The sequence below is a fragment of the Dendrobium catenatum genome, unplaced genomic scaffold (genome assembly GCF_001605985.2).
Source record: "Dendrobium catenatum unplaced genomic scaffold, ASM160598v2 fragScaff_scaffold_1271, whole genome shotgun sequence".
Classification (NCBI taxonomy): Eukaryota; Viridiplantae; Streptophyta; class Magnoliopsida; order Asparagales; family Orchidaceae; genus Dendrobium; species Dendrobium catenatum.
In genome coordinates this window covers 470,507-481,006 of record NW_021319733.1, presented here as the reverse complement: position 1 = coordinate 481,006, position 10,500 = coordinate 470,507, and the positions used below count along the sequence as shown (strand labels likewise).

Here is a 10,500-nt window from a genome sequence, read left to right as displayed (position 1 = left end):
CAGTTTGAAAGTTTGCAATCATAGTAAAGGGCAACAAGCCTCAAGGCCATCAGTACATGGCAGACTGCAGTCAAAAAGTATGGAAAGTGGGTGCGTATATGTGGGTACGACATCTTGAAAGTCATCATGGGTGGGCGAAGCCCGTCCGAGTAAAGCATGGGTATCCAACTAGGGCCCCATATAGGGCTTTGGTTCAAAACCACCTAAAAAGCTTTAAATCAACTAAAAACAAGCATCTAAGCCAAGCCCAAGTAATGGTCTAGCCAAATGGGGCAAAGATGGCCTCCCCATCACATGAGCCAAAACCCAAGCCACTCACAAAGCTCCTGCCATTTCTCTAGCCGCTAACCACCTAGGACAGGTGTCAAATATCAAAAAAAATGCTCTAATCATTTCCATCCATCCATTCAAATCCTAGGGGTTCAACTGGCCTATAGCATGCAAAAAACCCTCATTTTACCATTTCAAACTCTCTAAGCTGTCTCTAGCCCCCAACTTCTTTTCCTTAATTTCTCCAAGAATTTATCTAGATTCCCTAACCATTTCCCCACCATTCTACAACTTCCAAAGCCTTTAAAAGAGAGGGAAATAGAGAGAGAAAGAGGATATTTGAAGACAACATTTAATCCAATTAGAACTAGGTTTTTGAGTCTTTAGAAAAGTTGTAGAGGATTTTCTTAGGAGCAAAACGAGCCTAAGAACTTCAAAATTCATCCACACCTGAAATATATTGTGAATATGAGACATATGATTTGATAGAAATAGTATATAAGTAGACTTACCAATTCATTTAATTACTTCAAACGTTCCAATGTATCGAGGTCATAACTTACTATCTTTCTCAAATCAGCTTATATTAAAAGTTGCTTTAGAAAGTAATAAAACAGTTGTCTCATACAAAACCCGAGTAAAGATAATATGAATTAAAATCAAACAAAAAAGTTAAGTAATATAAATTCAATAGCTTATATAATATTTACACATTGTTTAAAATAAATAAATACATTGAGAATTTTTTATTTTGACAAAAACATTAGAGATGCTGATGGGGATGATCATGCAAAAATTTTAAAATGAAAATAAAGCACATATATCAATAACAAGAGAGAATAAAACTACTTAATTTAAAAACTACAAAATATAAATGGGATATTTACATACATATCATAAAATTTATATGTATATATCTAATATTTAAAATTGAGTGCATGAAATAAAATATTAAAATTTATAAGATGATATAGATGATAAGAATGAAATATAATAGTCATATATTTTATATTAAAATTTTATATGAATGATAATAATGTAATATTAAAATTTAAGATGTTAGTTAGGTAAATAGCAGCAAATAAAATGATACGGATGTAAATTCTCCTTTTTATTTTTATTTTTGAGCAAAAAGATAAATACAAAGAATGATCGAGTCCAAGAAATAGGGCACGAATCGCAAGGTAAGCTGTAGAAGAAGAGCCAGGGAAAGGAGGCAAAGACAGAAAGCTATGGCGTCAGGTTGGGGGATTACAGGGAACAAGGGGCGGTGCTACGACTTCTGGATGGACTTCAGTGAGTGCATGTCGCGTTGCCGGGAGCCCAAAGACTGCGCCTTACTCCGCGAGGACTACTTCGAGTGTCTCCACCACGCGAAAGAGGTCAGCGCACACTCATTCTAAATCCCTGGCTCCTTTCTTATCAAATAACGCAGCAATTCTGTGCTTTATTTTTGCTTGGTCCCATTACCATCTGTGATTTGCTATCCTATGAGGATTACGGGCAATCTGGATTTTATGGGCTTTTAAATGTTTGAACTGTTGGGGATTTTCGCGTGTTTCTTGTAGAGGTTTTGTAGGTTGTTTCTCGTCGTTTGCAGGTTTTTGAAGGATTTTCTTGGTTTTAGTTTATACCAAAGATTTTTGCTCCTACATCTTCTGTTTATTTGGATGCAACTATAATTTAAGAAACATTTTTCAGTAAGTTTTGTTAATCCGGATTTATTAAGTCCCCAGGTTATTGAATCTTTAAAACTATTTGGATCTCTAAATTTAATCCGAGTTAAACCTAAGAATTATTTGTCTGCAAGTAAGAGGATTAGTGGATTTGGATTAAATTCATATTGTGATTTTATTTAATAAGCCAATTATTTAACGAGAATTAATTCGATTTGTGATTAATTTGGATTTTGACTTAGTTAATTGAATTTATTAGGAATTAATAATATTCTAATTAGTGTCTTAAAGATAATATTAATATTTATACTGGTTAAATTCTAATAATTTGGCAGATTAATTAGAGTTTGTCATATTTCATAAATTTATATTAGTTAATTTTAATTTAATTAATTATATATTTTATAACTAATTAATAGTTAGGTGATAACTATGGGATTCAGGCTATGACTATGGTTCAATCATTCTGCTTGGTATTTAATTAGAGTAACTATGGTATACATAGGATCTAATTAGGCTAAAGCTCATAAATGAACTAGCTATGGATTATTAGGTTTAGTTAGTTAATTAAATGTAATCAATTATTTAATTAGTTAATTATTCAACTGAATTAAGAGAAGATAAGATCTTATTTATTGAGGGTTATAATGATTATAAGATAGCGAGAAGTATTACCAAAAAGTTGTGGGGAAAACAATGTATAATTTTTTATGATTTATATAGTAAACTTGTTATTAAGGATGAAGAATTTGAGATATGAAAAGAGCCAAAGTAGAAGTTAAGGGATCTTGAGATTTTAATTAAGTTTTAATATTTTAGTTCACCTTAAAGATATAAAGGAAAAATGGAAAGAAAACATTGTAGACGAGCACAGTCAACAAAAAATAGGAAGGTAATATTATAGATTGTTCCAAAATAGAGAAAGAAAGCCAGTTCTAAAGAAGATGGATAAAGTTGAAGCTTTAGGTCCAAGTAAGGCATATATTGTTTCGGGCTAGTTAAGATATATTTTGCCAGTAGAGCTATATGTGATATTACTGTGGTTTGTTTAACCAATCTTTCAATGAAAATCTGAAACCTTAGAGGAAGACTAATGATTGCAATGAAAAATTTTGACACTAATATTTACAAAATAAAGCAGATGTTCGTGATTGTAATAATTATCCAATGACTAAAAAAATGAATGGAACATAAACTTTTGACTTATAAGAATTACATTGGTTTCATGCTAGGAATATCATCATGGAATTGATTTTTGTGGTAAGACAACTTATAGAAGAGTATGAAAAGAATTAAAAAAATTCTTTATATGATATTTATTGATATTGAAGATTCATATGGATGAGTATAAACAGAATTGTGTGTGTTAAAGAAAAAACGAATAGTATATTAAAATTATTAAATATATGTATGATGATGCATTCCTATATTCGAAATAGTTATGGAATGCTTGAAGAGTTTCTTTATAGTAGGGTATTCAAGTATTAGTCATGTAGATGTTTACAAAGGATATTCAAGTAAAGTACCTTAGCGTGTGCTTATCACACTTTTTACAAATCACTTGATTTTTGACAACAAGGCATCTACTAAAATAAGTGAGTTGGAATAATAGAGAAAATATTTAAAAAATAAAATAATTAGCATGACCGGAACACCAACTTAATTTATGATGTATAATTTTAGCGGTTGTGATATATACAATTTTTAGTTAGTATTATTAGAAGATAAAGCAAAACTTATGTGCAAATGTTTTAATATCGTGGATCTATTATACATAAGAATAATGATAAAACTTTAAGAATTACAACTATGCAGTTAATTTGAGAAGTGCCTAGAGAGTATATTTGATAAGAGGATATAATGGTTGCTTAAATGTAAAGTTTGTGGAACTTTAATTAGTCCGACAATTTTTTATAGATTTGAGTGTCATGCAAAATAGCAATTTTTTATTGATAAATATAGCTCATAAAAGAGAGAATTTTAAGATGGATGTATGGAAAAATTAAAAAAAACAAATGAAATAATGAGTATATTTGAGTATTGTGTACCATGATGCACACCATTTGGATGAGACTCCTTGCAGGCCCGATGGAATTGATGTTGGGACATTATTGGAGTTATAGGACTGTAGGCCGTCTTACTGAACAATGTATGCATGGTTTTTTATTAGATTTCTTATTGTGTTATTTTGTCTTTCATAGCTATCTTTTGTTACTGTTAATGTTCTTTTTACTGTTAATATTTATGTCATGGTTATTATGGATATTATTTATATTCTCATCAGTATTTTAGTTATTTGGTATTGCATTTCTTATTCTATAATCTTGATTCCTTGCGAATTGCGATTATAGGTTTCAGTTTTTGAGATGATTGTGATGGCAAATCTACTATCATTATGCTGCTTCTTCTGTCTCTCTTTATCGAAGTTCCTCGTTTCTCTTTCTCACTTTCTCTTTCCCTCCTCTTCATTCTTCTCTTTTATTTTTCTTTTATCTCTTTGACCTTTTTCTTTCCATTTATTCTCATCTGAAAGCCTAACCTTTCTTCTTTTTCTTTTCTCTAAAACCAAGTTAAAGCTGTACCTACCTCTGCTGCGCGGAGCTTTCCTGACTCTCTTTTCTTTTTACACGTTGGAAACAACCCACAGATGACCCTAAATCCACTCATTCTGACCAGGATGCAGATATAGTAAATTACACCAAAGCCCACCTTCAACTCACAAGACCTTTTCAGTCCTGCCAAAATGCTGCAAATCCTTGCTGTAATCTTAAAATAATTAAAAAAACAAAAACAAAAACAAAAAAACAGTAAGCTTTTTTTTTTTGGGACATATAAAAAAAAAAACAGTAAGCTTTTGAAACAGCAAACTCTTCACTTCCCGACTTTTCCTGTAACCATTCCCTTATTGTATGCTGCATCACATGTTATCATGCCTCATGGGTACGATACTTTCCTTTCGGTGCAGTGCTGTTAAACCTTTGTTAGTGGTATGAGTTGGCTCCAAAAGAATCAGTTCGTGTTGTGAACTGACATGGTGTTCAAGTTTGCACGAGCATTCAAACTGTGAAGCTGGAGAGGAAAGATGCTTAACTAGCTTTCTAGTGCATGAAATTCTTCCCAATTTTTAACTGTCTTTGCGTTGCATGGTTTTGACTTGAACTGGAATTTCATATTGTTTTTGAGGTAATGCTGTGTAGAATTATATCACTCGCAATCAAGTTATATTTATCCCATGAAGCCAAATCTTCATTGGGCATCCTTACGTTGTTAAGGTTCATGTATTCTTAGTTTGCAGAAAAAATTGAGAACATATTAACAATATCTGTTAATTTTACATGACTGCAGTTCCGAAGGAGAAACCAAGTCTACAAAGAAGAGCAGCGTCAAATAAGAGCAGCTGCTAGGAAGGCCAAGGAAGATACTGAAGGTGGTGATGGAGACCATCACCACTAATTTGATTTATAATAGTCCTCTCTGAAGTGATCATCTGAAAGTGAGAGGAGAAAAACTTCGGCAGTAAGTTCATGTTTTGTTTGAAATGCCCTCTTGGCGTGGAAGAACGCTGGTTATTCTTCATCTGGTCTTACTGTTTTAAAACTTAAATGGATGCAAAAACCTGTCAATAATTCCCTTTTGCTTAACTATATAATCCTTTCAATGAATTCATTTAAATTACTATCAAATTTGGAATTCTAGGTTGATGATTTTCATTCTTGATTGTTAGCTCATCATTTGTATCTCTTGTTTGAAGTATTATTTTTTGTTTAAACTTCTACGGCAGCATCAAAATATGTCAATTAATTTCATAACTCAAAAGTAAGGTTTTCTTGCACGATGCTAGTTGTACATGAGAAAAGAATATGATAAAGATGTGCATGTGAGCCTTTTATCGGGACCCTTTCTAAGGTGCATCGACTGTCTCCAATCAAGTCTACTCATCAATCTCATATTCGAGAGTTATTATTGTGCTCAGATTACTTCTAGGCCAATCGCTTTGCTTTGTTGAACATCGCTAGGGAGGTATTAAGTAACAGAGTACACTCTGACTTAAAACACTGAAATCCAAGTCTAGTCAATGACAATTGATAGCACGATTTCAATTTAGAATTTGATAGCCCCCTGGTTGGCAAACCATTGTCAACATTTTTAGAGCATGACTAGTTGTCACATTTGAGATTCTCAATAACTGTTACGCAGTCGCTCTATCCTACCAACCTTTCAATGACCAACATATGACCACTCCACCCTGTAGTACACTCCCAATTTGATTACAATGGAAGGTGGTGGGGTGGAATTATTACAGGCGATGTCCTATGCATAAGATAGCAATCATACTTTTATTTACAAATATCTCTTATAGAAAATTATCTATTAAAGATGTTTTGTCTTCCTATAAATTAAAGCTGCTCATCAAAGAAGTGAGTGGGAGAGACACTCATAGTTATTAGCTCCAAGTGTATTGGCCGATCAAGGAATACAAAGAATATCAATCTTTTTTTTCCAGGAAATTAAGTATTTTAGTTTCGATCTTCCATCTACTATACTCTCCTCCTATTCTTGTTTAAAATCTCCATTCTTGAAGTAACCTCTGTCGTCAAAATCTACATACACGTCAAACTAAATCTAATGTCAACTATCTTTTGGTGCTTTTATTTGAGATATGACTTATAATAAAAAGAGGGTCGGGGACCCTGAAGAACACTTTCTGTTGTGATAAATGATATTTAGGATTGTGATCAACTTTTATTGAGTTAGCATTGAGTGGCTAAATAAGATATGAAGTTATGTGAAACTGGTTAAAAAGGGGGTTAATGAGCTAGGAAGATTGATCTCAGACTCCACTGTTTGAAATCTAAAGCAAAAATTATTGCAAAGAAGTTTATAAGTTTTTTTTTTCATTGGTTAGCTAAATGATTACAAAATTGTTTACACAAGGTACATCTAAATTATAATGTTGACAAAGTCCTAGCAAGCCAAGTCATCGTTATTATTATCTCGATGGTTCTGGTCTTGTCCTTCTTAATCATAATTGTCTTCTTAATCATAATTGTCTTCTTAATCAAGCATTGCATACCTTTCAACAACAATGTCTATGATCTCATCCAATTAGTGCAAATAATTTGTCACTTTTTGTGACCGATAATGATGTTGGGTTAGCAAACCCCATATTATGTACTAAAAGGATTTCTTGCTCTATTCCACTTACTTATACCCATACATGCGCATGTGGGTAAAATGCAAGTGTTTAAGTAGATTCCTATATACAAGACTTTGGCCAGAAGAGCGCGTGGTGAAAGTTATGCTCATCCAAATGAAATCTCACTGTGCAATGTAAACACTAGCATTAGTCTGTGAGCAAGTAGTTGTGCACCCCTCCAAAGAAAACTCATCTTTGGGGGATCATATCAAAGATACTCATTCTTTACAGGTTTATCTAAAGAAATCTCCTAGACTAATCTATGCCTTGAGGGGCACTTGCCCCTATAAAACTTGCTCACCCATAGTAGTTGTCCACAATAAAGGCCACCCAACTTCCATAGATATCCCCGATCAAGCTTCAAGAAGCATACACCTATAAAGCTACGATTGCAACTCTACTAACTCAAGTTGTTCTTGGCTTACAACCACTTCCACCTAGGGGGTTGTGATGAGGACATCGAAGATCAACGGCTACGATCGTGTCTATTTATCTTGATGTATTTGATTTGTTATTTGTACTTTTCCCTTTCTACCCTCACTTGAGGGCTTTGCCTTATGTTTGCCCTAGAGGCAATAGTGTCTTTTATTTTCCTTCATGTATTTGGCTATTTAAGCCTTCCCCTTCCTCTTGGAAAGGATGATGATTGCTAATGAAATTTTTGGTTTTGGATCTCTTTGTGAGTTCTAGAGTTCTCTTTGTGAGTTCTCAAGTGAGGAAAGCCTAGGAGAGGCTCAAAGCAATACCCAACAACCCCTTGGTGGAGCTCTTGGTTCCTATCTTTTTCTTCTTCTAATTCTTCCCTTCTTCCCTAGCCGCCGGAGTCCCCACCTGCAAGTCGCCCAAGCCACCGACCTCCTCCAACCCCAACCATTTCCCCTCCACCTCAAGAGAAAACATTCAAGCTCTTGGCCGGAAGAACCTGACCCCTGCCCCTTTTGCCGCCGCCCACCTTGAGTTTCAGCCGCCGGCCACTTCCCCACCACCGGCCGGCCATCTTGCCCTCGGCCTCTCGCCATACGCCCACCACCCCTCTCTCCGCTAGCCTTTGAATTTGAATTTGATTTCAAATTCTTTCCAAATTAGGAAATCCAATTTAAGTTTTTATGATTAAATTCAATTTAAAATTAAATCAAATTGGATTCAAACAATTCTCTTTCCAAGTCATCACCACCTAATTGGAAACTCCTCCTCATTCTCCCCAAATCCCCTCCCTCCTTGATGCCGCCGGCCCTTGAGGGAATCTCCCTATTGATTGCTCATTTAATGCCCCACCCTATTTGAAATTGAAATTAATTTCAAATATTTTTTCTCTCCTAAAATTTCAAATTCTGAAATTTATTTCAGAATTGGTTTTGAAACTCCCCTCTCCCTTCCAAAGCTCCAGGAAAACTGCTGCCCAACATCTCAATTTTCTGTTTGGAAATTCCTGCAGCAGCCCACCGACGTTCAGCCATCCCGGGAGCGACAATTGCTGTCCAGATCTGAGGGACAGCCCTTCTTCCTGACTAGAAGTTTTCCTGAGCTCAATAGGTTGCTATCCTGTTGACCACAGCAAACTAGGGTGCTGTCCAGCCGTCCAGAGCCAGTCCTAGCTGCTGTCCTGAGGAGATCTAGTGTCGTCCAGCCGCCTGAAGAGACTCTCATTGCTGCTGAGTGGTTCCAGAAGTTTGAAGGCTGCTGCCCCTTCATTCCAGCCATCGTCATAGCTTCATAACTCCTTTTTTTTGGGTAAACTCTTTACTCACTCTTTATCTTTTGAGTTTACTCTACTCGTGGTTATAATTTGATTCACAAAGCGCATGTTTTATCGCCTCCGCTAAACCTAGTATTTGAATGAGTTGTGAGAGAGGCCCATCATAATACTAATCTTATTGTTAGCATTGGAATTTCTCGTTGAAACCACTCATGTATGCAAAGTAAGACTTAGTTGACTATTTAATGATCTCAACCTCTTGCATGTGTTTAGACCTAAGCTATTTTATCACCTTAATGTTATCTTATCGTTTACATCAATAGAGGATTTTGCTTAACATTGCTCTCTAAAATTTACAAGTGCAAACTTCCTTAAGCAAGTCATTTTCGCATGTATTGTTTCACATCAGGTTGACTATTCGCTCTTGAGGACTCCCTTCTTATTCTTAGGAACTCACCTTCGCAGACTCAATACCAGTTCTCACAAACTTGCCTAAAGCGCTCGCCTTGGGTACTGCCAAAGGACCACATCAGAGGTAGAGGTCACGTGTGAACCATCCAGCTCAGCCTAGGTGTCAGTATCAATTTGTACTTATTGCATCTTATATGATTTTTTTCATTATATTTTAGGTGCAACATTCATTGTATCCCTCTTGACCCTATAAATAATGGATGAAGAGGCATATTTTGAACTTCATGCTATTTGGACTATTCAGAAAGATATCGGAATTTCTCACTTACTCTTCATACTTACTAGTTTTCTCATTTGGTTCTCCAATTGTAACTTGCGAAGACTTGTTAGTAGGGTAAGATGTCGCCTACAAACAAAATTGGATCCAATAACTAACATAACATTGGTTGATGATCATCTCATTCACAATATCTTCTGTTACATCAATTTCAAAAGGATTCTACAAGACTCCTCATTCTTTAGTCAGCTGCTTGTAAATAATATTCTAGCTCTTGATGATGGCCCAAAGTTCAACCTCGTCTTGTTTTTGGGCCATTTGAGGTGTAGCAGGGCTACTCTATCACTTAATGTGTTTAAATTGGATCCCAAAGCTCTTTTTTCATAAGAAACATCCACCTGGAGGGCCATACATGAGCATCCAATCACCAAGGATATAAATATTTAGCTTACGAAAGCTTTCAATATCGAGTAAGGTGACCTTCAAAGTTAATGCTTTAATAAGCTAAACTTAAAGAGCTGAAGTTCTCCTACAGCCCAACTTCTTGTATCAAGATAGCATGAAGGTTGAATGCCATAAACCTAAATATGATTAAGTTTCTGGCAAATTTTCTTGCTTAACAAGTTGTAAGAATTGTCACATGAAAATGACACTTGCTTCACAAGTTTTGATATAGTTGTATATCTATATGCTTATGTAAGTAACTCGAAAATATCGAAATAGGTTCATCTCCATGTGACTTGGCTAGAGGGAGCACATAGTTGGAGTAACGCTCGCCCAAAGAAAGCCTCACCCTGTATGATAAGCGCTAGCACCAGCCCATGAGTAAGCGGTCACTCACCTAAGTCGACATTGCAATATATGAGCTTGCCCCTGGGGATCAGATTGAAGATGTGCTCATTTTCGGGGATTCATCTAAAGGACTCACCCATATAGGTCTTTACCCTGAGGGGTACTTATCCTAAGAGAATTC

General features: G+C 35.2%; 1 protein-coding gene across 4 annotated transcripts; it reads left to right on the top strand.

The window, feature by feature from the left end:
* The first annotated feature begins 1,426 nt into the window (after positions 1-1,426).
* Positions 1,427-9,535, top strand: LOC110100862 (NADH dehydrogenase [ubiquinone] iron-sulfur protein 5-B). 4 transcript variants are annotated; one of them, XR_003702354.1, is made up of 3 exons: positions 1,427-1,652; positions 5,292-5,462; positions 9,305-9,535. XR_003702354.1 is itself a non-coding variant. In XM_020828568.2 (2 exons), exons 1-2 carry the CDS (start codon positions 1,503-1,505, stop codon positions 5,397-5,399), a joined length of 258 nt encoding a protein of 85 aa, XP_020684227.1. In that variant the 5' UTR covers positions 1,427-1,502; the 3' UTR covers positions 5,400-5,656. The 4 variants fall into 4 exon arrangements, 1 of the variants encoding a protein (XP_020684227.1); XR_003702353.1 differs by having other exon boundaries at positions 9,289-9,535; XR_003702352.1 differs by having other exon boundaries at positions 9,249-9,535.
* Positions 9,536-10,500: the final 965 nt, after the last annotated feature.

What these genes read in the sequence shown, in the direction of transcription:
- LOC110100862 (XM_020828568.2), top strand. Translation starts at nt 1,503, where the DNA reads ATGGCGTCAGGTTGGGGGATTACAGGGAACAAGGGGCGGTGCTACGAC. An exon ending in GTCTCCACCACGCGAAAGAG is followed by an intron (nt 1,653 to 5,291) that starts GTCAGCGCACAC and finishes ACATGACTGCAG; the next exon opens with TTCCGAAGGAGAAACCAAGT.